Here is a 26,837-nt window from a genome sequence, read left to right on the forward strand (position 1 = left end):
AAATGTTTTTTTTTCCCTTTATACAGGAGAAAGGTATTCCACCCCTAAGGGGATTTTTATCTGCTTGTCATTTTACACTGTTATCAGTATGTTTAACAACTTATCTAAATCTGTAGGTGAATTCTCTTTTTAAATAAATATCTAATGCTAGAATCCAAACACAATTCTGGCTTTTAGTGCATATCCCAACACATTAGAAATTGTCTTCATTTGAAAATTAAGATCTGCATGAGGACTTTATTTTTTTGTCAATTTTCATCCATGAAAAGGAAATAACCAGCTAATGTGTAATCACATTTTTTTATATTTTTATTATAAAAGTAGTTAAGTCGTATTTAGCTAAACCTAATAATTTTTAATTATATAAAATAAATTAGATTTTACTTAGAATGGCATTAATCACAATATGAGACGACCTTTGTGTTTGGAAAAATTCAGATAGGATCTAAATTTAAAAACAGCTCAAAGTTTGTTTGCTGCCGAGTAGCGTTTTCACTTCTGAGGAAATGTGCTTGAGCGCCCTCTTGCGGAAAGGATTTTGTTTAGAAATGACGCACGACGTAAAGTCAAAATCAACAATCACGCATGATTACGTATGGGCACGTCAACAGAAGTACACAAACTGGTGTGGCTGTGGAGTGGTTGTAGAAGTAGAGATGCTTTGTAGCCAGTCATTTTGCAAACATTGTTATATCTTTACTTCTTAACTTGAAACTTTACTTCTCAATAGTTTAACAGCAGATGGGTCTTCGTTAGAAATTACACGTTGTCACGCTGGTAGCACGTTAGCTAGCTAGCAGCGTTAGCTCAGCCATGGAACCACCAAGCATCGTTGCAGACGAGGTGGCTTTGGAGGGGTTGGATGGGATAACCATTCCATCTCTTTGGATACGATTAGAGGATAGACGGCCAAAGTTTCCCCTCAAGCTCGACGACTGTACCAAGGGGTTCATCTGGAGTTATCTTGTCAGCAATGTCGACTTTAGGTTCTACGAGCTCCCGCAAGAGAGAGAGAATATCGAGCTGTTTGACAGGTATGCTACTCTGTAAATCATAAAGTGTGTGACATTTAATTCACAGAACACCCAGTCTCACTTTCTTTCCACTTACTCTTCACCAGATGAAAAGCATTGACCCAGATTTTTAATTAATAACAATCAGGATGGTTAGATGTGATTTGTTACTCTGTGTCTTCAGTTTACTCTTTTATTTTTTGCCCCAATCCCATTTAGTCAGATAAAGTAGCACCACAAAGTCGTACCCACTCTAAAATGAACAAGTAACTAGTAGTATTTTCTTTCCACGTGGTCTTTGTTTTTATTTACTGTCTTATGCTTTTCATAGCTTCATTTATATGTAAAAAAAAAACACTTTGATCAGCAAAGTTGCATTTGAATATTGTAAAATTTATCATTTCTGAACAAAATTGAACATTTCTGTTAACCATAAGTTCACATTTCATGTTTACTACAATACATTCATTGGTGTATCTTACTCTTGATGGTTTTGTGTTTAAAGGTTCAAGGGCCTCGATCCAGACACGGGCGTTGAAAAAGAGACGCTTTCTAGTCAACACAGAGACGTTTATCCAATTCACGTCATTCCTGAGAACAAGGATGGGATTCAAGGTTCATGTGCCTTTTTTAAACAGAGGAAAGACATCACAAAGAAACTTCGATCCCAGTCCCTCACCCCCGTCATCAATTTGGAGGAAGCACTGAAAATGTTTGTAAAGATATTTTAATGGAGGAAAAATTTCTTAAACAGTTCGCCAGCTTATGATGATGTTTCATATCTTACCTGCTCCCTCTTAGGTATGGACGAAAGCTTGTAGTTGTGGCCTCGCAGGCTCTGCGGTTTCGGACCCTGATTGGCCCCGAGAGCGATCCTGATTTAAAACTCTCCAGCGACTCTTACTGCGTGTTGGAAAGGGTGGGACGAGCACGTTGGCAGGGAGAGCTACAAAGAGACCTGCATGGAGGCCTTTTCAAGTAGGAGGCGTGCTCACTGACTGCACTGTTATGCTGCTGTTTCAGGTTAAGAGTTTTGTGAAGAGGTCATTATAAATTTAACTGCATTGTTTTTGTTGTTGTTTTCTGAGCAGGGCTGATGCCCGAAAATTACACTACCTGAGGAAGTCTCTCGTGATACATGATCTGATCACCATGCAGTCGTATGTCAGACGGCTACATAGTGGTCAGCGGCAGCACTCCGTTCTCCTCCTGCTCAAACGCTTCCACATTAGCAGGTCGGTTGATTATTCTCAATATTGACACTATTATCATACTTGTTGTTATATATAAACATGCAGTTGGTGTTTTGTGAACCAGAACAGATTTTTTATGGTGTTTAGCTACTTTTGTGTGTAGATCTTTTAGTAATAATCAAGATTAAATCTGCTTATTCTGGCTCTTTTCACTTATGAAAATGTTAATGACAACTGAAAGGAAGGTAGTAATGTTTTTACTTGTGTGCGCCTTTGTCTGCAATATTAGCAAAATATCTCATGGACTATGATCATTATTTTAAAAATCTCTTGAAATGGGATAATTAGATGAGCATCTACAAAGTTTTAGGGGTAATCCAGATTTTAAAAAAGCTACCACAGCCAATTGACTTTAGCAAAGACAAAAAAAGGCTTTTACTCAGTTGGTTTTACTGATGTTGAGCTAAAATCTGGTGTGCCGGTATATCCTGTAACATAAAGTCCGTGCTAAATGATCACACACAAACTTTTCATTTTGCATAAGATCTAACATGTTAACAAAATAACCAAAACTAAATCTGCTCATTTCTTTTCTCGTGTTTTCGTTTGATCATTAGACGGAGCAAATATGATCTCCTGATGGAGAGCATGTCCACCTTCCTCCAGGAGCTGCCCTCTCAATTCTCCACTGTAGACATGCTCAAAGAACATCTTGTGAGTGTTCTTCTTTGTGTGTTTTGATTGTCTGATTTGTCCCCCTGGTGTCTATTAGCTGCTTTTGTGTGTTTCTTTCAGAACGTGACTGAGCCGAATTTAAAGCGTTTATTTAATTACATGAGAGCTGGCAAGTTCGTCCAGTTTTGCCACTATCCTTTGGAGGACTTGTGCCCCAGTGCTGGACCCTGCAAAAATAAAAACGGTAACCGAGGCACAATTTTAATGGTAGTTTTGGAATTAGAGGTACAAGCAACTGTAAAGCGTGTATCCATGTCAGTTCTTGTGGTTTATTTGCTTTAATGCATTCAAGTGAATAGCTAGTCTTAAATGGTACATATAAAATTTACCCTAATAATGAAAGTAACAACTTAATACATTTATACTACTTAAATAATTCTCTGTCATTTTCTAAAATCAAGACTCTTCCAAAACAAACAAAGAAAAGATCTCCAGGAGATCATGGGAGAGATTTTGCAGGAAGGTGCAGAATGAAGTCTCAGTGTGACGTAACGTTACGGGTGTCATTCTGCCGTGACTGACAAAGATTTAAAGTTTTAACTATGCAGTGAAATATTGTTTCCTGTAAATTATGATTCTGTCATCAGCAGAATCTCCTGAGGTTTCTCATGGACACCAGTAGCTACAATCCAGAGTTTTTATATAATAGAACATTTAGAGTAGAGGCTGATAAATGGAAAGCACCTGGAGTCGTTCTCCCCACATCTGTATTTACAGCCAAAAGCAACCGTGCTAAAACACATTGTTTTACAATTATTATGCTGTTTATTCATTTATGTTATTTTTAAAGACTTTGTTGTTCACAACAAGTCGCCAACTCTGCATCAGTCTCAAATGCTCGCACACTCTGTGATTGATAACTGTACATAAGCAGATGTCTAGCACTGTTGGCTAACACTGAGCAGCGCTGGATTCGAATTGCATGGGGCTCTACGGGACGGGGGAGGAGCTTAGCACAAAAAAAAAGAAGTATTGCCTACATTCTATCACAGCAGAGTATAAAACTATCTCTTTTATCGATTTCTAAAAAATCTTACAGAATTCCTGCAGGGGGAAACGCCAGATTGTAGCTTTAAAGAAGCTAAAAAAGATTTTCATAGCAAATGAAATAATAATGTAGATCCCCCCCCGTATTAACTTCATGGGACTTTTTTTACTCATGTTCCAGGCAGTAAAGTGCTCGTGCGCTGCGTCAAACTGTTGAAGCCGTACACAAAGAAGAGTGTTCCAGAGGAAGAAGAGGACGAGGATGATGAAGATGAAGAGGACTACAGTGGAGCAAGAAAAGGAGGAGGTGTCCCTACAGTGGGCCGTATCATGGAGAGGGACGTCCTGTATCAGGCCTATGACTTCAGTGGGTTTCATGTCTTTATTCCCTCTGTTAACAAACTAAATACCGAGAAACACTTTGGACTGATTCAGACCCAGTCATACAGCTATTTCCTGACTTTGTTTCGTTTTTTTTAGTTTTGTCCTCGGGGACGAAGGGAGTTTCACAGAGAGACCTTTCCTCACGGCTGAACATTAGTCTTCTGGAGTCTCGTATAACCTGGCGAAAGCTGGTGAAGGATGGAATGGTTAAGGTAAGATCACTGACCCCCCCCCCCCCCCCCAATACAAAATTTAAGATGTTTACAGCAAGTAACATTTGAAGTTAGCGGTCAAGTGGCACTTCTGGTTTTCATTTTATTTGTGACGTCTTTGATCCCGCAGCCGTTTATGGAAGATGTGGGTCGGCAGAGGATGAGAAAGTTTATCAGCCACAAGTTTGTATCTACAAATGATTAAATGCTTTTAAATTCTATCTTGAATACCTCATTGCTTCAGATCTTACAAAAAATAAAACTATTTTCTTCTTCGCATCTCTCTGCAGGTTTGCGGGTGTCAGTGATAAAATACAGAAGTTCGCTAAGGAGCAGGCGCGGAAAAATCAGCTGTTCTCCGCCGAACTTCCAGCATTAGAAACTGACCCCGCCTCCCCTAAAACACCAGGAACGTCAAAAGCAAAACCTTCAGCCAGGAGGGTAAAGAAAGCCCTGGTGAAGAAGCAGCAGGTGTGTGATGACAGCAGAGAAGATGTTGGGGATGGGATATGTGATGGAGAAAGAGGAAAGACAGAGGACGAAGACGGCGCTGCAGCAGAAGAGACACAGCTGGACGTTTCCATTATGGGAACTACACAAGCAGAAGGCGAGGACCGTCTGTGTAACAGCTGGTTTCAGCTTCCTGTCGTTCCTTTACTTATATTTCTGTCCTTTTTCAGCCTGGACTGGATCCACAACCAGCATGACGCCTGACTCTGTGTCCGTTCCTCCAGCAGGTAAATCACAAAAAGAAGTCTGAGCAGTTTAACAAATCTAAAATATTTTAACCAAATTATAAACTTTTGCCTACTATACAATATTAAACATCAGACACTCATTTGTTTAGGTTTCTGTTCATTTAATGGGTAAAATAAATCAATAATCTCCCTTCTTAGTGGTTGCTATTTACCTTAATCTTCTTGCTGCAGTAAGTTGGGTTAGCTTGTTTGCTAAATAAGCACCAGCTTATACCCTAAACAGGAGACTGGTCTTGTGGGTTGTTATAAATACAGTAGTCAAAATACTTCTAAGATAAATTTCCTAAATGTATTGTGTTTTTTGGATTATCTACAGATATTTTGAGCTCATTTAGTCTTTTTTTTTTACCTTTAAAAATCCTTTTGCATCAAAATCTTTCTTTTAAATGCACTTTAAAAATATTTTATTAGTCAAAAATAACATTTTTTGTTGCCCGAGATTTCTGCAAACACGCTATTTTCTAATAGTTTAAAGAAGTGGGAAACTCGTTTAATCAGAATTTTTACAGTCATCTCTGGTAGGAATGCCTTGCAAGCCGTACTCAGGGCATTGATCAGGGCAGTGGCAGCAGATAGCAGGATTTTGAGTCTTATTTCCTGATGTTTGGACATGCCACCCCAGATTGGATAACAGCAATGCGACTCTTACCATTGACTTGCTTGCAACTAGGGATGCAACAATACCACTTTTTCCCAAACCGATACGATACCGATACTTGGATCTGAGTACTCGCCGATACCGATACTTCTACCACACAAAAAAATAATGCAATAAATTGGAGTTCAGGTTATGTTTTCTTCTGTTTTCAATAGGAAAAGACTGTGAGGTAGATAAAAAGTAATATAAGTGATCACAAAACTAAAATATTAGGTGAACAGAAATGACAAGTTACAGTGAAGTCACTTTCAAGCAACTGCATTGGTATCAGTTACTGTTTTCTGTTAACTTTTACCGATACCGGTACTGGTATCAGTGCATCCCTACTTGCAACGCTGATGTTTTATCTCTGCAAAAACACAAGGCTGGAGGAGTTTTTCTGTGTGGTAGAGTTGCTAACGCTAACAGTTAGCTTTTACAAGTCGGAACATTGTCTGCTGACTCCAGGATGTTAAAACAACAGCAGCCTTCTCCGTTGGGAGTCGAGATGGGTGAGGCCATGAATGCTGAGTGATAGTGTGATGTAGATCTGTCAGGCTTTTTCAAATCCTAGAGTTTCACCATCTATTTTCTACCAGAAGCTAATGCAGGACATAGGTGTAGGAGACTATTTTCACGTTCAGCGTGCATGAAAAATTTAGTGACTTATTATAATCAGAAATAATATTTCAAAAAGATTTTTTTCAGTGAAAACATGAATTTGTGAAACATAGTTTTGTTCATTATTGAAACTTTTTTTTATAGACGGCATGTATGATTTGTTTTGTTAGTATATTAGTCGGTATGTGTTTCATCAGAAAAAGCTGCAGATGAGGAGCAACAATCCACCTCTGCCAACTCGATGTCTCAGACTGAAGCTGATGATGCAGCAAACAAGATCCTTAATGTTGATGGCGTGTTCAAGGCAAAGGTGAGTCTGGTGAAGAACTTGGAGTTGTTAGCGTTTCCTCTAGTTTCACCAAGTGTTTTTTTCCCTCTGCTTCCATCAGAATGCTCACGAGACGTACCGCGTGCTGAAGAGGAAGAACCTGATTGTTGAGGCCGTTCGAAGCTCGAGAATCATCACAGGCTTATACGAGTCAGTTTATCTAAAACGTCATCAGCCGATGCGGGTTAAGAAAGGACTAATTGTGAAATGTCGGTTTCTTTCTTTAAAGACTTCAGAAAAAGATCATTGAAGAAGAACAGAAGGATGGTTTAAATTCAAAGTGCTGCAAGAAGACTATTCTCCGACTTGTCAACAGTCTCTCTAGAGAAGGCTTGGTTAAGATGTACACGACCACCGTCATACAGGATAAGATCACCAGGAAGGTACTACTTCACACATGTCAAAACCGAAACAGGAGGCGTTTTTAGACTTACGTGGTTTCCAGTGAGTAATTCTTCCACCAGCTCAGTGGCCTAGTGGTAGACCGTCCACCCCGGGACCACCAAATAGTTCCCGAGTACAGCCTCTGCTGCAGCTCACCACTCCCCTCCGTGGGGATGGCTCAAATGCAGAGATGAATTTCACCAGTGTGTGATGATGACTATGGGACTTTAATAATTCATCTCCTTCTCTTTCAGCTTTTACCTTCAGGGGTCGCCACAGCCAATCAACTGTTTCCATTTAGTCCCAGACCGTGTTAATTAGATGTTATTTAGTATTTTTAACCTTTATCTGGTGCAAGTTTGGTACAAGAATTCCTGTTTTCTAAGACAATTTTATTCACAAATCACCTCAGTTATTTAGACATGTGAAATTTGAAATGTATTGCCATTTTACAACAAGGCTCCCCTTATAAATACTTTGTAGATATTTTATTAATTCATCTGTAACACTTTATAAATCATTAATAAATGTTTATTATGCATTGATTAAGGTCAAACAACAGAAAAAAATGATTGGTTTGTTGCCACAGTGAGCCAAATTGGTTCGGCTGTGTGTTTAATTTAGAGTTGCTATATTAAACATGTCAGACTACGTTTAAACCTTGTAGGTTTATTAGCACATATTTGTTTATCTTGTTCCACTTGCAGATCGACTTGATCGTTCATCCGTCCGTCCAGCCCGAGGATGAGAGTGTTAAACAAATTATTGAGCAGATTCGGTTCAAAATCTCCAGCTCTTCCTCTGCGCTACGGTAAGCAAAATAAACCTAAATGTTTGTGTGGTTTAAATAACTTTTGTTCTTTTGTTGTGTAAGGATACATCTACGTCATTCACTAATCTAAGAAAGAACGTCAATGGAAGTAGCCCGAGCTTTTCTGTTGGCCACTTAAGCCGACGTTACTCCGATCTTATATGATTTAGTGTGTGAACATTTCTTGAAAGTTGCATTTAGTCTCTCTGTTCTTATTTGGTTTCTCTTTCGTGTTTGTCAGTTTGCAGCAGGCTGAAGGCAAAGCCAAACAACATAAAACATTAGGAACTCTCTTAGCTTCCAAGGCCCCAAAGGTCAAAGCTAGCAAAAAGACTGTAAACAAGGAGGAGAACGCAAAGTTTAAACCCACAACAGGTTTGTTTTCACTGAATTATCGAGCACAAAGTATTTTTTCTGCTTGTAAAAGGAGCCCAAAAAGCTTTATTAACTGACTGTGTCTGTGATTATGAACAAAACTAAGAGCTTTCAGTAGAATGTTTGTAATGCTTCAGTCGTCAGTGCAGCAAAGATGTCAAAATTGTTTTGATTAATTTCAACAACTATTTTGGCTTTTACAGAATTTTGACTAATTTTCCATAAATTCAACAGAATAAAAAATAAATCTTTTTTTTTAAACTGCCTTTTCTCTACTTGTAGAAGTCTTTTTAATCCAGACAACAAAGTCATGTATACACAATCAACAAGCCTAAAACTAAAGTTGATGAGGTTTATGGTTTGCATTTAAAATAAAAAAAATTTGAATGACCTTTTTCTATCCATAGTTCCTGGACTGGGGAAGCGTTTAGGCTTCCAACCTAAGATGCAACGCCTGCGAGCCATTCATACCTTTCTCTGGTACCTCATCTATGGACATCCGCAGAAAAGCAGCTCCACTGAGTGTAAATCAGCCAACACAACATCGCTGGACCCAAACGGCTCCAGCTCTGATACCAACCTCCCAGACGGCCAAGCACAACAGGATCTAAAGGAAACAGAATCCTCTGATGTGTCTTTTTGGGATAAAGAGAAGCTGCTGGATCATGAATCCAACCTCGATTTCCCTCTGAACAACAAAGGTGAGAGAGTCAAACTTTTTTTTATGTTCTACTCTTTTTTTTTTTTGACAGCTGTCAGTGATTTATGCACAGTGACTTATTCCTCCAGTGTTTGTTGACGAGGACTCTTGGAGAAGATTTGTTCCTCCTGTTCGGCAACACGAGGATTTTTCCTCTGGCTGGGCCTCGGTTGGCGACGTTCTCCTCTGCATGCCTCTGTCCATTTTCCTGCAGTTCACACAGATTAACTACAAGGTAAGATTGTAGCCGACTAAGTCATTGCACTGAACTAGAGGTCAGTGCTGATATGTAGAGGTCATGGTCAGCTGATGGCTAATATGTACTGCTGATTTTTTTGGGTCGGTTTTCATGGCTGATGTCTAGATGTTTCCACCTTATTTTCATGCTAAAATGTCACTAAAAACATCAGCTGATGCACAACATTTTCAATTCAATTCAATTTTATTGATATAGCACCAAATCACGGCAAGAGTCGTCTCAAGGCACTTCACATAATAAACATTCCAATTCAGGTCAGTTCATTAAGCCAATCAGAAATAATGTTTCCTATATAAGGAACCCAGCAAATTGCATCAAGTCACTGACTAGTGTCAGTGACTATACAGCAATCCTCATACTAAGCAAGCATAAAGCGACAGTGGAGAGGAAAACTCCCTTTTAACAGGAAGAAACCTCCAGAGAATCCTGGCTCAGTATAAGCAGCCATCCACCATGACTCACTGGGGATCAAGAAGACAGAGCACACACACACGCACGAGCGTGCACGCACGCACACACACACACACACACACACACACACACACACACACACACACACACACACACACACACACACACACACAGTAATGTGTCTATAGTTATATTGTGATTTCTTAGTAAATATTTGGCGAGAGATAAACTTTATTGTATTTATCCTAGTGGATCTATAATTAAACGGATAAACTAGTAGTAGCACATCCAACGTCAAGGAAAGCAAAAAGTTATTATCAGGAGAGAGATAATGTTTTAGTGGTTAGCAGCAGTGTGCTAGACGATGGCCCCCTCCATGAGGCCACCACAGCTCAACAGAACATCACTGTAGCTTCTTCTGGGGAGAAAAACAGAGAGAAAATAAAGTTAACAGCTGAAATTGCAGAAAATAATACAGTTAAAGAGCAGATTGTAGAAGAAAGCAGTGGAGTGTGGAAAGTGGTCAGTGTATCCTCCAGCAGTCTAAGCCTATAGCAGCATAACTACAGAGATAACTCTGGATAATCTATCCTATTTAGATGGAGGCATGTTGGAGGCAGGGCAAGGGAGAGCCGTCTTTACCGACTGTACACTCCACCTCCCTCTACTCCCCCACTTGTCCAGATTTAGGCTAACATCAGATTATAACCATAGGCCCTATCAAATAAAAATGGAATTTCAAAGCTGAACACTGAATTTGACCGACTGTGAAACCTTAATATTATGCACTGCTCAGTGTTAAAATCAGTCATCTAACTAAAGTTAATCAAACAAATTCCCTTAACTGACCAGGTATTAAATATTCAAAGCCGGTTTATTAAAAAAAATTAATTCAATAATTTTAGAGCATTTATTTTGCAGATGTTTTTCAAGAACGTACATATACATTTAAATTAAATTCTGCAGCAGCACTGGGCTGCTTTTCTTTAAATTGGCTTAACTAAGGAGTTATGTCGGTAGGGTTGGGCATCGTTTGATTTTGAACGATTCCGATTCCAATTCCTCTTTTCGATTCCGGTTCCTATCGATTCCGATTCTTTCGATGCATGACCTGTTTTCCATGAGCCAGCTAACCACAGGTCCTACTTGATGAAATAATCTTAACTTCAACATGAATTTTAATTCTATGAACAACAACATCACCTTCATTTAGACAAAAACATGTTTTGGAGAAAAAAGAAAAAGACTTGCAGCACAACCAGTGTGTTTGTTTCTGACCACAACCAAAGTCTGGAAGAAGCCTCTGGGATGAGAGGCTAAATGTCTCCAACATATCCAGAAACGTCCAGCTGTTTCCAGCTAAAACTCTCAGGATGATCATGTCCAGGATGACTGAGAACTACACCTCCATGCTGCTGCAGCATTTAGTCAGAACAGGAAGTGGAACTTAAATGTAGCTGCTGTCAGAAACAATCTAACAGATTTAAACATAAAACTCAACAGAAATAGTTCAGAAAGGAAATTAAAATGTTCACAACTTTGTGTGATTTATTATTATTATTATTATTATCATTATTGTTGTTGTTATTATTATTATTATTTATTGTGGCAGAAGCTGGTGTGGTCCACCACAGAGAAGCTGCTCTAGCATGATGACTTTAATTATTCTACAGGTTATTGTTCAGCCTTCTGACGCTCACGCGTCTGACTGCTGACGCCCCGTGTGTGTTTTTATTTCTGCAGTGAGACAAACTCACCTCATACCGTCCAGAGTTTGTTCTTTAAAGCTTCTATTAAATCCACCGTGTTGACATAGTTTAACACGTTTCCTCTACGCTGCAGGAGTTAAAGTTTACATTACGGAGTAAAAGTTCGGCAGACGCGGTTGTTTAGATTTGGCCGCTGCGTGCAGGGTGGGTGGGGGGAGGGGGGACTCGGTGCTGCACACAGACAGCTGGTGTGGTCAGCTCTGAAAAGCGTTGATCACAATTTGCAGATCACGTTTATTTTTCACGGAGATCGACTGCGGATTCCTCTTCCGTCGGCATTCTAGGAATCGAAATAAAAAACATAGAGCGATTCCGGGAAAAATGAACAGTTGGAACCGGTTCTAATCGATGCTCGATTCTCGATGCCCAACCCTGTCGGCCGATACCGATATACGTATAAAAAAAGTTAAGTATCGGCTCGGTATGTCGGCCGACCAATATATCGGTCTACCTCTACACGGAACTTGTTTAGAGAGGATTTAACAGTAAATAGTCTGTCTGGGAATCCAACAGCTGTAGGTAAATAATTAGATGATGTCCCCTGCTTTCTCTTTAGTACTTTCCTTAGATCCAGTAACAAATTGTGTCTCTGAGTTGTGTTTTGAGCAGACTAAGTATAGCGGGGCTGGTTTGTGTCCACAGGTGGATGGACTGGAGGAGCTTGTCAACGACCCCATGAAGCAACACTACCTTGTTAGTTCTCTGCCTCCAAAAATGCAAAGAGAGCTTCTCTATAGACGGTGACAGACCCTTTTCTCTTCTGCTCTTGTTTATATTTGAATGAAAGTTGAAAATAATTTGAACCTAAGAATCGATGACTTCTCTTTAGGAAGTACATCCTAATGTTCAATGAGAACCTGCAGAGGTTGGTCTACATGGGTTTGCTGCAGTTTGCCCCGACTGAGCGGTTCAAGGACAAAGACCAGGTATCGAGATTTGTGAAACATAAGAATAAATTTTAAAAAATGCATCGATTTGAGCATGTTTGTTCACTAATAATGGATTATTTGTTACTCAGAGATGTTAAAAGCCAACTTCATGCTACTATTTGATTTGAATCGTAATTGAAGAGGATAAAAATCATGTTTAGCTGTAAAACATGACTGTTTGAATTTACATCCAAGGTTAAACAAAATATTTATATTTTTGTATTTTCAGTAAATTAAAAGTGTATTTTGTAAGACTGACATTCAGCACTCCATTTTTAAAGCAAAAATATTATCTATACATATATTTAATGGCTGTTTCCAGTTATGGATCAGCACCAGAAGGTTCTAGATGGCAAGCAAAGACAAGTCATCTAAATTGATAGTAAATAAATAAATTTCCATATCTGCTTTTAACAATTGGGTGTTTTACGGTAGTCCTCCTCCTCCTCCTCCTCCAGCTCCATCATCATAATCACATGTGATTCCCATTAAACTCCTGCAGATGTTTGTGTATCTGAAACGGAACGCCACCATTGTGGACACCACCAGCACCGAGCCTCACTACTGGCAGGTCTCAGAACCACCCGACAAACCTTTCGAGAGGCGTAGCTACACACTCAACACTGCCGACGACGTGGAGAGCTACTGGTTCGACCTGATGTGTGTCTGCCTCAACACACCACTGGGTACTCAGACACACAGGCATGAAAGCATTTGGAAACGTTGCGTCTTGGATCAAACAGAAAATAATATTTGTCTCTCTATGGTTGTTTTAAAGGGGTGATCCGAAGTAAAAGATTTACGCAAGAAGGCGACCCTGTACAATCGATGGTGTACGATCGCTATGTGTTTGCTGGACTGGCACACATGCTAAAGTCAGTGGGAGAAGAATCCTTTATTACTTCAACAGCTAGAATCATATCATAAAGGCCCTTAAGTGAATAACTGGTTTGAATGTGTAAAACATTTAATTTACTTAAAGGGACTGTAAGGAAGTTTGAAGTTTTTATGCTCGCGATCGCCACTCAGGCCTAAAGCGTAACTGCAGCTTCAAAAGTAAGCTCGTGCATGAGGTGTGCATGCTGTACGTGCACACTCCTTAACAAAAATAACAGCTGAGACAGTCCTGTGTGTGTGTGTGTGTGTGTGTGTGTGTGTGTGTGTGTGTGTGTGTGTGTGTGTGTGTGTGTGTGTGTGTGTGTGTGTGTGTGTGTGTGTGTGTGGCCCGGAGGACAGAGGACAGGAGAACACACAGCTAATTAATTAATTAATTAGGTTCTGTACCTTTCTCTTCAGCACAGCCGACAAAGGTTTAAGATGGGTCAGTCCTCCTGCATGCTCAGATCATTCCCTTGCTTGAAAAATTTTTCCAAAATGAAAGTTGAACCCACATCTTTTTTATCTGTGAATTCAATGCCGTTCGGCGAGTCTCATAAAAATTTGGGCATCTTATTACTGTAAAAAATATATCATTAATGTAAAAAAGTAACTCTAAATAACAGATTATGTTCACACCTGGAATTGAACCCAGGTCTTCTGCATGAGAGTCAGACATCTTAGCACCAGTGACATTCAATGTATCAGTAACGTTTATATCCTTGATGACAGCTGAAACAACCTCAATCCAAAGAACGGTTCGGAGCGAAAATGGCTATTTTGTTGTTAATTTGCAGGAAATATCTAGAAGAATGTTCTACAGAAAGTAGCTAAGGGTCCTCAGAAATGTAGCTAGGTTCATCACTAGGCGTTAGGAACAGCGACAAAGTCGCTGAGTCGGCACTACATCTCTCTCTGCTGCTAAAGCTACGGATAGCAAACGCTACGGGCTATGCCTGAGCGTGAACGCGCATGAAGCAGCCTGCTCGACTCGAGCATCTCTCTTTTTCTGTGATTTTACAGAAAAACAGGCAATCACAGTAAAAATGCCAGGGCTCATTCTACAGGACCAGGGCATTGCAGGAGAATGTATGAAGAAGAAATTTATTATTTCTAAACATGTTTAGACTGTCAAACTTCCTTATAGTCCCTTTAAGGTTAAGTTTTGTCATGAAAAAACTGTAAACTTAAATTGTTATTTATTGAATATTGTTACTATAGTTAGAAATATAATTGCTCTTTAGATATAATTTATTATTTGTATAAACTCACAGACTAATAAACCTTTACTTGCGCACGCACACACACGCACACACACACACACACACACACACACACACACACACACACAGAGGCAGCATTGAAGTGTGTGATGACGGGTCGATACCAGGAGATGGTAAAGGAGCAGCAGGCCTCGACAGTGAATTCTTCGGTCATCTTAAACGCAACTGGCTCTGGACCAGCCACCTACTTCTGAATAAAAGGGTATTTAATCACAGCAAATACCAGTTCAACATGCTGCTTCATAAATGCATAAACTACCCACTCACTACATTTTATTTTCATTTATTTTATTTCTATTTTCAGACTCCAACTACTATAAAAACACCACAAACCCAAAACAGACTTAAGGGCCTCCTGAACAGAGATGCTCTCAGGATTGCTCTTCAAGCTGGTGAGTCTCCTGAAAGCTAACGACTTTTCTTTATGACAGCTTATTTATTTTGTTAATTTCTGTTACATTTAGCTGTATTTTAACAATCTTATCACCAGGAGATGGCAGCATATCTTGTTATTTGACCAGCAAGCGACCTCTGTCAACAGAAAATGTGGAGGTATGGGTTTTTCTTCCTTTTTTTTTTATCTGATTTGATCCCACCAAATTACAATAACAGCATTTAGAAAACACTCCCTTATGCAGTGGCGGCTTGTGAAATCTTGTTTTTTTGGGTGGGGCGCAGTTATGTCGTCTGTTAGCTGCACTAACCACATATCACCACCAGGGGGTGCCAAATTACCATTCTTGTGACACATTTTCTACCTCAACAATGACATTAAATTAAAGGGCTGGAAATAAAGCTAAATACACATGATGAGAAAACACTTAGTAGCAACAATGCAACATGATCCCATCCACATAAGCAGCCGTTTAAATTAAAGCCCAAACTCTCCTCTTTACAACAACATAAGTATCATTACTCTACTTGCAAAACTCAAAGAACTCTGCAGCAAAACAAAGCTGATTTCATGAAATCAAAAGCGTAAATTAAGTTTTGCCTTTGCTGAGTTTTGCTCATAATACGTCCCCGGCTCTCTAGGAGAGATGAGGAGGGGAGAAATAATAAACAGTGTTGTGTCGCTTTAAAAACAACAATTGTATTACAAAAATGAACGGAATATGTACAACAAACCTAAAAGCCAATAATATATTCAAAAAGGAGAAACGAAAAACGCCACCCCAGAAGGGGGGGTGGGGGTGGGGAATCCACTGTGCATGCGCCAGTTAGCGTAGGTCAATGGTAGAGATTGCAGGCGCCCAAAAGGAACATTAAATACATTGCAAGACGATTCAGTTGTGGTAAAAGTGTCAAATAACATTTTTAAACTACACTTAGATGCATATTATACACAACACTTACAGTATATATATATATATATATACACACACACTGTGCTTGTATACGTAAACAGTTTAGTTAATTTTCATGTTTCTTTTAATATATTTTGTGATTCTTATCTACTTCCCCTTCCTGTGAGACTGTTGGGGCGGCACTCTAGTACCTCCATATGGGCGTGCTGCCACTGCCCTTAAATTTTAAACCCCCCCCCCCCCAAAAAAAAAACACACACACTTCCACCTGTTGTGAGTGCTAAGATCACACCCATCTTTTGGGGTTTGAAAAAGTCAGTGATGACAGAATGATGGCAAAACACACTGGGAGTGATCAATTTTGGGCTCATAATTTTTATTTTCTTAAATTGTAACTCCGCCACTTATTTTGGTGCAGCCTCCTTAAAATGTGAACTCTGTAAAGTGTTCCCACCTTTATGAATTATCGAGTTAAATCATATGGATTTCAGAATTGACCAAAATAATCATGCTTATCATTTTTTGATTCATAACCACAAAGCAAGGACCTCTAACTGAATACAATGAAATGTTCTGAATACTGTAACAAATTTCTACATGAGTGTGAGAGACAAAAGCAATAGAGCCACTGTTTAATCTCTGTTGTTTGGTGTATTTTGATAACCAGGTGGGCATAGAGCCAGTCTCTAGAATCCAGCAGGGCATCGGAGGGAAAGGACAGAAGAGGACGAAAGTTAGAAAGGAAGTTGTGAAGGTCACACGCAAGAAACGAAAAGGTCCTGATTGTGCTGTTTACCTCAACAGTTATTACATGTGTCTTATAGACTAAAAATGAAAAGCTGACTAAATGTGTTTTCTGTCCTAAAGAACCCAAACCACGCGCTCCTGCTCACGACGAGGCAGACCACAGGGCTTTAAAGATGATGACCAAACGTAGAGTCTACTGGACTATACAGGAAGACTCTGTCATAATGCTCTGTGCTGTGGCCTCATACCTGCTCAACAGCAAGGTTGTTTAGACCAGGGAGAAAATCTGAATCAGTGGCTCTAATAATTGATAAATTACATCATCAATAACCTCATAAAATGTTTAAAGGTGCAGAATGTAAGAATTTAGTGAAAGTTTTACAGTGAGAAAGTCCCAAAAGAGTCTAATGGTTCAGTCATTTTGGAAAGAAGGTTGTACTGAAACATATTTCATATCCAGCTGGCTGCTGGATTGTCAGTTTTTCTCCTTTCAAAACAAAGGAATGAGGGACATAGCTGCTGTTAACCATCAGTGAGCGTGGGGTTGCCATGTCTCCTGCGAACTTATACTGCAGCACCGACAATTGTAATTTGACAATGGCCGGACAAATGGTCGCAGTAAACAGATTTTACCACAGGGTGTCATTTTTACTTCATTTCTACATAATGCACCTTTAAATAGTAAGGCTGTTTTGTGCCTCACTTTTGCTGTTCTCTAACCTGTCCTTTCTGGATGAACTCATGCCACGCGTGTCTTTGTGTTTCACAGTTAAAGAAGGTGTACGTGCCTTACTGCATCGTAAGAGACCTGCTCCATGCTGAGTTTCAGATATCAGAGGACAAAACGTCCCTCGCTGTTGGACGTCGCACAAAATACATCCTCAAGAATCCCCAAACATACCTGAACTTCAGGTGGGTGAAGAATCTGAGCAGGTGTGTGCGTTTAGGTTTAACTCCAGGTTTTTACTCACTGATAATTTGTGTTTCAGGATCTGTTTGGCAGAAGTTTACCAGGACACAACTTTGCTGAAACATCTGGAGGAGAACAAACCAGTTTGTCCTGATAATCCAGAGGTGTGCTGTTCGCTCTTTGTAACAATTTGTGTTTTTCTTATGGTGGACTTCCTGATTTAATGTTTGTTTTTTAGGATTGTGCCAAATCCTTCTCGGAGTACATCCGGCTCCTCAGACAGAAGTTCAGCGCTGTCACGAGCGCCCTTGATGTGATCTTTCCTGACTCCACGCAGGAGCTTTTCTCACGGTAAAACACAAGGTTTGATTCTCTTTAAGTAAAACAAAAGAGCACAAAGTAAAAACAAAACTCTGTTTCACAGGTTCAAGGTTTCTGCTATAGACGATGAAACACCTGTTCAGGCCAAAGACACCATAAACAGGTGAGAATTTAAATAGATTTTTGTTTTCTTGGTGTATATTACTTTCTGAATATTGATTTTTTTACATATATTTTCCCACCACAGCAAAGAAGACATTCATGCCACAGTTTTGTATAATTTGATCCAGAGCACTCTGGCCATGACCAACGGACAGATGAAGACTTCCAGATCATTCCAGGTGCCAAAGCTGCTCGTCTCTTAGAATTATCCCATGAATCCCTAAAACTGAAGTTTTATCCCTTTCAAAATTAATGCATTTTCTACAACTTAAAAATCATTTGGTCCTTCTTTAAAGCTGTGGTTAACTGAAACCCATTTTTTAATGATTATCGATCACTGAGTTTTTCATGCAGGCTGAACATTAACATTTCTCCTTCACCTACCTCCTGCATTTGCTTCTGATAGAATATAGATGGTGAAATTCTAGGATTTTAAAAGCCTGACAGATCTATGTCGCACTGTCACTTAAGGCTGAATATAGAATAATTAATACAAAAGCTATACAGTATTTAGAAAATAAAAAATTCCTCCACAGGGCGTTTAGAGGTGTGCTGGATGAAGGTACGGAATTTCGTTTAACTCATTTGCTGCCATTGACGACTAAAGTCATCGATTGCATTTTTTAACAGGTTGTGCTTGGGAATGAGCTCCCGCACCGAGAGAGTAAACATTACGGCTCCAAATTCCATTTTGACCCGTGTGTGTCACACGTCACGTTACCAGGAAGCAGAAAATCCATGAATTAAGAGATTGTTTTGGGACGCTGCTGTTAAAAAGTGAGGAGCTAACCGGAAAATCTTCTGCAGCTCACACTTCGACAACAGATTGTTGTGTGTGTGTGTCTGTCTGTCCGTCCGTCCGTAGTGATGGCGGATGGCTGCTTATACTGAGCCACGGTCAAGGTCAACTTTATTTATATAGCACTTTTACTGTTGCTCACGCAACCCAAAGTGCTGAACAAAACAATGCCATGAAATCAAACATGCTCCTGTAAAACATTATTAAAAATTATGTCATTAAAAACAAAGTACAGTATTTTCCGGAGTATAAGTCGCACCAGCCATAAAATGTATGATGAAGAAGAAAAAAACATAAGTCGCACTGGACTATAAGTCGCATTTTGGGGGGAAATTTTATTATTTTTCTTTACAAAATCTGAGATCAAGCCTTTCACATTGCAAGACAAGTACCGGTAACAATAACAGAATAAACAATCAGGGCGCAGCAGCACGCCACGGTCTCCAGCAGAGGATGGCGGTGTTTCAAACCCTCTCAGCGAGCGAGGAGAGCTCATTCCTGGGCCGGAGCCGGCCCGCAGCAGCCCGCCACAGGCTGCAGCAGGTGATGGTGAGGCAGAGGAGCTTATTCCTGTCAGGAGCCGGCCCGCAGCAGCGCAGTAGAAAAGTTGCAGGACCAGCCAGACTATGAAAAAAATGTGCGACTTATAGTCCGGAAAATACGGTATATGATAAAAACTAAAAATAAAAAGATGAGCGTAAACAATAAGATACTAGTTTAAAATAAGACAAGATACAACAATAAAACTACAACAAACCAGATAAAAGGGAATAGATACACAACTCAACTACTTCTAAAAGCCAAGTCAAAAAAATTAGTTTTTAGTTTTCCCTTAAAATGCTCCAAGCTTTGAGTGGTCCTCAGCCAGGATCCTCTGGAGGTTTCTTCCTGTTAAAAGGGAGTTTTCCTCTCCACTGTCACTGCATCCTTGCTTACTCTTGAGGATTGCTGTAAAGATGCTGACACTAGTCAGTGACTCGATGCAATCTGCTGGGTTCTTTATATAAGAAACCTTTTACTGATTGGCTTAATGAACTGACCTGTATTGGAATGTTTACTTTGTGAATTGCCTCGAGATGACTCTAGTTGGGATTTGGCGCTATATAAATAAACTAAATAGATTTGAATTGAATTGTGAAAGAACGGAAATAGTGGGTCTACTCTGTCTTTTAGTAGTTTTGGTGTTTACATGGTCATAGAGCACAATATTCTGTAGCTCTTCAAAAAAACTGTAAAAATGCTCAAAAACTGGCTGTCAGGGGCTTTCTGTTCAGAAAGCGAGTCTACTTTTTTGTGTAACTGTTAGCATTAGCAACTCCACCACACAGCAGAAATCCTCCAGGCATGTGGTATTTGTGGAGATAAAGCATCAGTGTAGAAAAACAAAGTTATTGCTAGAGTTGCGATGCTGTTAGCTAATCTGAGGCAAGATGTCCAAATATCAGAAAATAAGACTCCAAATCCTGCTGTCTGAAGCTGCTTTCTCCTCCAGCTGACTTATACTTCTTGTTTCAAGAGCATCTGAGCATTTTCGCCCCAGAGTACGACTCACACGGCATTCATTCCTACTAGAGACCACTGCGAATGTATTGATTAAACGTGTGTTCAACACCTTTAAAGAGAAAACTCTTCTCAGTTATTCTGCTGAATGCTTTTCTTGTAAGATCTCACTTTTTTGACATTTTCATTTAGGACTTTGAGTTGTTTAATCAACTTTTAAATAAAATCATTATGAACACTCTGTTGTAGGAAGGATCATTATTCAGTTATAGTCAAACAACACAGAATTGTGTTAATTTTATTCCTTCTTTTAGACCTTCCACATATACAGTCAGTACGACCAGGAGCTGCTGTGCAAAGTGTTCCTGCAAACCAGGGTGGACCGGCTGGTCAACCGCCGTCGGGTTGGTCAGTTGACTGGGCCGAAGAAGAATCGAAGCTTGCCCATCCTGCCCATGTCCTTCCAGCTGTCCCAGTCCTACTACAGGTATCCAAACAGATGCTGTACTATGCTATGTCTATTTTCCCTTGATTTTTTAAATTGTATTTATTTTCTTTATTTAAAGAGAGGACATTGTATATTTATGAACAGTAATACAACTGTAAATCTGCCAGATTGTAGCCTTAGAATAATTTCCATCTGCCGTCCTCTGACAGGTTAATGTTAAAAGAGATAAGACAGACAACAATATACATTTAGAAAAAAGAAAAGAAAAACAGGAACGTATTTTACGAAAAAGACGAGAGTAAAAACAAATAAAAACATTAACTATAATGTTTGTGCTATGAAAATTGGGATTGGAACAAAAATATCCTTGAACCACCACCTTAACCTAATGATCCTAGGAGCTACGTTTACCAGCTGGTGGGGTCACTCGTGACTAATTAGTCCTTGGCGAAGGATAAGTCAAAGTGCTATTCAACGAGCCTGCTATGAGTGTAAAACCAGAGTCCTCGACTCGAAGTGTTACTGTGGTCTCACACTGGAGCCAGTCCCCGGGTTGGGTCCTGTGTGTGAGTGTCTGTTGACTGGGCTTGTTTATTGTCTGTTGGTTTGTTTTAGCAGAAAAAGAACATTGTCACATCATAAACCTCTTGATTGTGTCTTTCCAACATCTTCCTGGCAGGCGTTTTTTGTGGCGCTTTCCTTCATCCCTCTGCACCGATTCCTTCTGCTTCTTGAGGAATTTGCTCGCCAAAGGGAGTGAAGATGAAAAACCCTTCACTAGTTTCTACCATGAAACGGAGAACCGGTCACAGAACAGCGAGGAGGTGTTGGAAAGGAAAACAGAGTCTTCAAGAAAAACAAAGCAGAGGGACTCACAGGAAGATGGTGGTGGAATCACCAGATCACAGAAACAAACAGCAGACGTGCAGAAAACAAAGGAAGGGGATGATGAGAGAAACAAAACACAGAGTGAGAAGTCCTCGAATGATCCAGCAGACAGTTGGGATGCTTTAAACAGAGCAGATGGAGCTCCAGAGGAACCTCCAGATGTGTCAGATATGCTGAGGTTCACTCTGAACAGTCCAGGTGGAGCTTGTGCTGCCTCTCTCAGTCTGATGTCTCTGGGACTGCTGAATGTGTTTGTGTCCATCCCTAAACAGATCGTGGTGGTGGACAGCAACCTTGTGGACAACGACGTGGCTAAAAGGTGAAAAATAATCTGTAGAATTCACAATTTGGGTTCAGAAGAGCAAAAAAATCTACAAGGTTGTTTATACTTTCAGAGGAAAGAAAGAAAGAAAGAAAGAAAGAAAGAAAGAAAGAAAGAAAGAAAGAAAGAAAGAAAGAAAGAAAGAAAGAAAGAAAGAAAGAAAGAAAGAAAGAAAGAAAGAAAGAAAGAAAGAAAGAAAGAAAGAAAGAAAGAAAGAAAGAAAGAAAGAAAGAAAGAAAACTGAAAGTCTCATGATAGAAATCACAACACACTTAGCAAAAACAAAAATATTTAAATATTAAAAATATTTTTATTTTATTAAAAATATGTTTAAAATGAGAATAAAAAGTGATTAAAATGTAAGGAAAGGGAGAGAGAAAATTAATAGGAAAGAGGGAAATCAGTGGATCCCGGGAAAGGCGGAATAAGATCAGAATAAAGAGAGAGTGGTGAAGAAGGTCATACAAAAGCCAGCTTGAACAAGTGAGTCTTCAGCTGCTTTTTAAAGGAGACCACTGAGTCCACTGATCTCAGGCTCAGGGGGAGAGAGTTCCAGAGTCTGGGGGCCACAGCAGCAAATGATCTGTCACCTCTGACCTTTAGCCTGGTGCTGCACAACCATTAGGCTTTGATCACTGGACCTCAGGGACCTGCTGGGGGTGTAGGGACTAAGAAAATCACCAATGTAAGATGGTGCTTGTCCATGTAATAATAATAATGCATTGAACTTATATAGCGCTTTTCTAGACACCCAAAGACACTTTCACACACTCACATTCACACACTGCTAGTGATGGTAAGCTACTTGTAGCCACAGCCGCCCTGGGGAGGTCTGACAGAGGCGAGGCTGCTATTTGGCGTCGTCTGCCCCTCTGACCACCAAGGCCCTATAGACCAGAACCAGGGTCTTGAAATGAACCCTGAAGTTGACTGGCAGCCAGTGAAGCTGGAGGAGAAGCGGGGTGATGTGGGTGTGTTTGGAGGACTTGGTCAGAAGCCGAGCACAGGCATTCTGAACCACCTGTAGACGGTTCAGGAAGGTTCTGCTCAGATACGTGAAAAGAGAGTTACAGTAGTCTAAGCGTGAGGAGATGAAGGTGTGGAGAACTGTCTCAAGTTCAGAGCGGGACAGAATGGGACTCAGCTTAGCAATGTTCCTGAGATGGAAGAAGGAAGAGCGAACAAGAGAACTGACATGAGAATCCAGGGTGAGAGCTGGGTCAAAGGTCACGCCAAGATTCCTGACGGAAGGTTTGGTGTGCGAAGCAAGCTGACCAAGAGAGTCTCTGACTTTGGGAACCAGCTTGTCTGGGGCACAGATGAGGATCTCAGTCTTATCTTCATTCAGCTGTAGAAAGTTCCCACCATCCAGGTTTTGATGGAGTCTAAGCAGGTGTGTAACAGCTGCAGCTTAGACATCTCATGGGGCTTAAAGCAGATGCACAGTTGGATGTCATCTGCATAAAGATGGTAAAAGAGATTCAGTTAAAGGAGCTCAGGATGTGCTGAAGATGAAGCAAATAGAGGAAGAAGAGCAGAGGCCCCAGCACAGAACCTTGTGGGACACCATGGATGAGGGAGGTGGTGGAGGACCGAAACTTTGAGACGGCCACAGAAAAGGAACACTCAGAAAGATAAGAGGAGAATCACTCCAGAGTGGATGGAGGCTGTAGGAGAGGCAGGAGAGACAATGCTGCTGATGTAGTAGATGAAATAAGAGTAGAAGTCTCAGAGGGATGTGTATGATGCAAATAACTAGGTTAACCGATACTTCTAGGTAGTAGAGTCCATAAGCATTAAGACAGAGGTGGTTACAATGCTATTTCATTCTAAGAGACATGAACAGATCTTTTAGTCTGAAAAAAATGTTTAATTTATTTCAGTTTGGCTACACTGGAAGAGGAGGATGATGAAGATGAAGACGACGATAATGACAATAATGTCGAGGGGAGAAAGGGGCTCCATGTGACTTCACACCAAGCGTCACACACCAACTTCTTACTGATGAGGGGATACTGCTGTCCTGGAATCGGTAACGCTACTTTAGATTCATGTGGTCTCCAGATGTGTCGCCTTGCTTGTATCTGAGTAGCAACTATAAATGTTTTAGAATATTTTTACTTTAGATTGAAGTCTGTTAAAGACCAAGTTCACTTAGAAACCATTTTTTACCTGTTACTTTTGAAATGTGATCGGTCACTGAGTCCAACATGCAAGCTAAGCCAGAAAATAATCTTCTACCCCTATTTCTTGCATTAGCCGTGGAAAAAAATAGATAGGGAAGCGCTCAGATTAGAAAAGCCATTCAGATTCACCTTACATTGTTAAATTAGCATTCATGGATTCACCCATCTTGGCTTGCGATGGGGACGACTGTTGTTTTTAGCGTCCAGGAGGGAGCAGAGCACATCTTGGCTAGTTGAAGCTAACCATTAGCAGCTCCACAGCACAGCAGAACTTCTTCAGGTTTGTGTTATTTGTGGAGATAAAACATCAGCGTCGCAAAGCAAACAGTTAGTGTTGTGTGGCCAATCAGAGGCGAGATGTTCAAATATCAGGAAATAAAACTCTAAAACCTGCTGTGTTCTGCTCACTTCTCCTCTGGCTTATTTCTACTTCCTGAAACAGGAGTCCCAGAGCTTTTTACCCACAGAGATCGACTCACAAGACATAAATTTTTACCAGAGACCACTGCAGATGTGTTGGGAAAAACGAGGGAACTTGGTCTTTAATGAAACAGATGATTTAGTTCTTATTCCTTTAACGCTTCTAGTTACTTTTGGTTTTAAAACATTTGTTTTTAGCTCAATTCAGAGCTGTAAGACATGTTGTTTTGTATGTTTTCTTTAGTTCATTTACGTAACCTCCCTACAAACGATTACATTGTGGTGGAGTCGTGTATTGTGAATCTAAAGCTGCGTGGCAAACCTGCTCACCATCTTTTCAGTGACGAGAGTGAGTACCAGTGTGGTTTAAAAAGTTTTACCATCAGAAAAATGGTCCCAATTTATTTGTTTCCTTCTGTTTAAGCCCCTCCACAATTAGATTTGACTAAATGTGGCCCATCCCTGCTGCCCTCCGTCCTCACGGCCTATATCCGGTCGCCGTCCTCCTCTCCACCCAGTGCGGAGGAGTGTGACAGGCATTTCATTGAGGAAAGAGGATACACAGATGAGGACATTGAAGTGTGCACTCAGCTCAGGAGGAGCTTGGATGAAGCTGGTATGAATGGTTTGGATGAGCGTGACCTGTACGGCGCCCACCTGCAGGAGCTGCAGCCCGGACACACACGAAACCTGCAGCAGTACTTGAAGGTAAACACAGCTGGCTCAAATTCCAGACACAAGTTTTTAGAACCATGTAGGGGACAGGTATCTGAGAGATGGTTTTTTTTTGGCCTCAGGATTTACAAGAAGAAGGCCAGGTGGTGAGAGTTGGGAGCTTGGGTGTCCGTTGGGTCCTCATGCAGCACGCAGATCCTTGGCTGCTGACTGTAAACTGTAAGCAGACTTCTAGATCCAAGTTTACCTTTGAGAGACGAACGTCTCTGAAGAGTCAACACAGCATCCCCTCTAAGCGCAAGAGATGTCACCCAGAGCAGCCCCACAGGACAGAGGAGCCACCTGCAAAGAAACAGGCTGTGGAGGAGGACAAAGGTCCTGGTAGAGATGATGCAGATGGATTGTTGAGTAACATGACAGAGAAACCTGGTGAGGAAAAACAGCTGGAACAGCAGAGACAGACAGCAGAAGATGGAGGTGGAGATGTACCTCAGAAAATAGATGAGAAGGAAAAAGTGCAAACACGTTCTGAGGAAAGAAGAGGGGAAGAAAAATCACCAAATTTAGAAGAGGAGGGGGAAATGCAGACATGCCCTGAGAGGGAAAAAGGAGAAGACGGACAGGAAAAGATGGAAACCGAGCAAAAACTGGTTAGAAAGAGGACCAGAAGTAGCAATTTAGATGAGGACGGAAAAGAGGAGGCAGAGAGTGTTCCAACAGAGTCAGCTGATGACGAGTGAGTATCTCCGTTGAGTTACTAGCAGTCTTTTGTCTACTCTGTTCGTCTCATTTCTGCTTTTCTAAAACTATCTCTAGAAGGGAAAATGTGAGTTTCATCAGCCGTCCGTGGCGCTTCACTGATGGGAAGGTGAACCGTCCAGTGTGTAAGGGCTTGCTTGAGGCCATCCTTTACCACATCATGTCCCTGCCGGGTGTCACACAGCAGGCTCTCCTGGAACACTACAAGAACGCTCTGCAACCAGTGGTGGTGCTGGACCTTGTGCAGGTAAATAGACCCCCCCACCCCCACCCCCCCCACCCTTACACACACACACACACACACCGCCCTGGCTCTTCTTTTAATCCAATGCCTTCTCCTCAGGCTCTCATCGAGTTGGGGTGTGTGACAAAGAAAACTTTGGTCAAGGAACCCAAACCATCACTCTTTGCTCGTTCTGTCTGCCAAAATAAAAGCGTGACAAACCGCGAGGAAGCAGAGACTGTGTTTTACGAGCCCACCATCAGCTGCTGCCTGCGACTGTGTCAGATTCTGCCTAACGAACGACTCTGGAATGACATTGCATCATAAATGTATCCCTCCATGTTGTACATACATGACTGCACCTGGGCTCATGCTTTAACCCTCCCACTGTCTTCATGGGTGACCCCGCCAGGAAAGTCGACCACTGAGCAGGATTGATGGTTTATACCTTGAGGTCCATGTGGCAGGGGTGAGGAGTGAGCACCACCTCACCCCTGCCACGTGG

General features: G+C 40.8%; 1 protein-coding gene across 1 annotated transcript; it reads left to right on the plus strand.

Moving 5' to 3' along the window:
* The first annotated feature begins 573 nt into the window (after positions 1-573).
* On the plus strand, positions 574-26,794 carry LOC107395829 (general transcription factor 3C polypeptide 1). The gene is made up of 40 exons (XM_015975297.3): positions 574-1,034; positions 1,519-1,725; positions 1,815-1,991; positions 2,105-2,248; positions 2,824-2,920; positions 3,002-3,125; positions 4,110-4,295; positions 4,409-4,524; positions 4,655-4,707; positions 4,815-5,131; positions 5,205-5,261; positions 6,738-6,850; positions 6,930-7,018; positions 7,098-7,251; positions 7,960-8,063; positions 8,305-8,438; positions 8,846-9,139; positions 9,228-9,373; positions 12,220-12,317; positions 12,407-12,503; positions 13,009-13,192; positions 13,285-13,381; positions 14,735-14,867; positions 14,970-15,057; positions 15,156-15,217; positions 16,640-16,748; positions 16,840-16,982; positions 17,489-17,631; positions 17,709-17,793; positions 17,868-17,980; positions 18,054-18,113; positions 18,198-18,291; positions 20,726-20,898; positions 21,539-22,066; positions 23,953-24,101; positions 24,920-25,024; positions 25,100-25,383; positions 25,473-26,086; positions 26,167-26,356; positions 26,453-26,794. The coding sequence occupies exons 1-40, from the start codon at positions 814-816 to the stop codon at positions 26,657-26,659; spliced, it is 6,489 nt and encodes a 2,162-aa protein (XP_015830783.1). The 5' UTR covers positions 574-813; the 3' UTR covers positions 26,660-26,794.
* The last annotated feature ends 43 nt before the right edge of the window (positions 26,795-26,837 follow it).

The sequence above is a fragment of the Nothobranchius furzeri genome, chromosome 4 (assembly GCF_043380555.1).
Source record: "Nothobranchius furzeri strain GRZ-AD chromosome 4, NfurGRZ-RIMD1, whole genome shotgun sequence".
Classification (NCBI taxonomy): Eukaryota; Metazoa; Chordata; class Actinopteri; order Cyprinodontiformes; family Nothobranchiidae; genus Nothobranchius; species Nothobranchius furzeri.

What these genes read in the sequence shown, in the direction of transcription:
- LOC107395829 (XM_015975297.3), top strand. Translation starts at nt 814, where the DNA reads ATGGAACCACCAAGCATCGTTGCAGACGAGGTGGCTTTGGAGGGGTTG. An exon ending in GGGAACTACACAAGCAGAAG is followed by an intron (nt 5,132 to 5,204) that starts GCGAGGACCGTC and finishes GTCCTTTTTCAG; the next exon opens with CCTGGACTGGATCCACAACC. An exon ending in AGCTCTTCCTCTGCGCTACG is followed by an intron (nt 8,064 to 8,304) that starts GTAAGCAAAATA and finishes CGTGTTTGTCAG; the next exon opens with TTTGCAGCAGGCTGAAGGCA.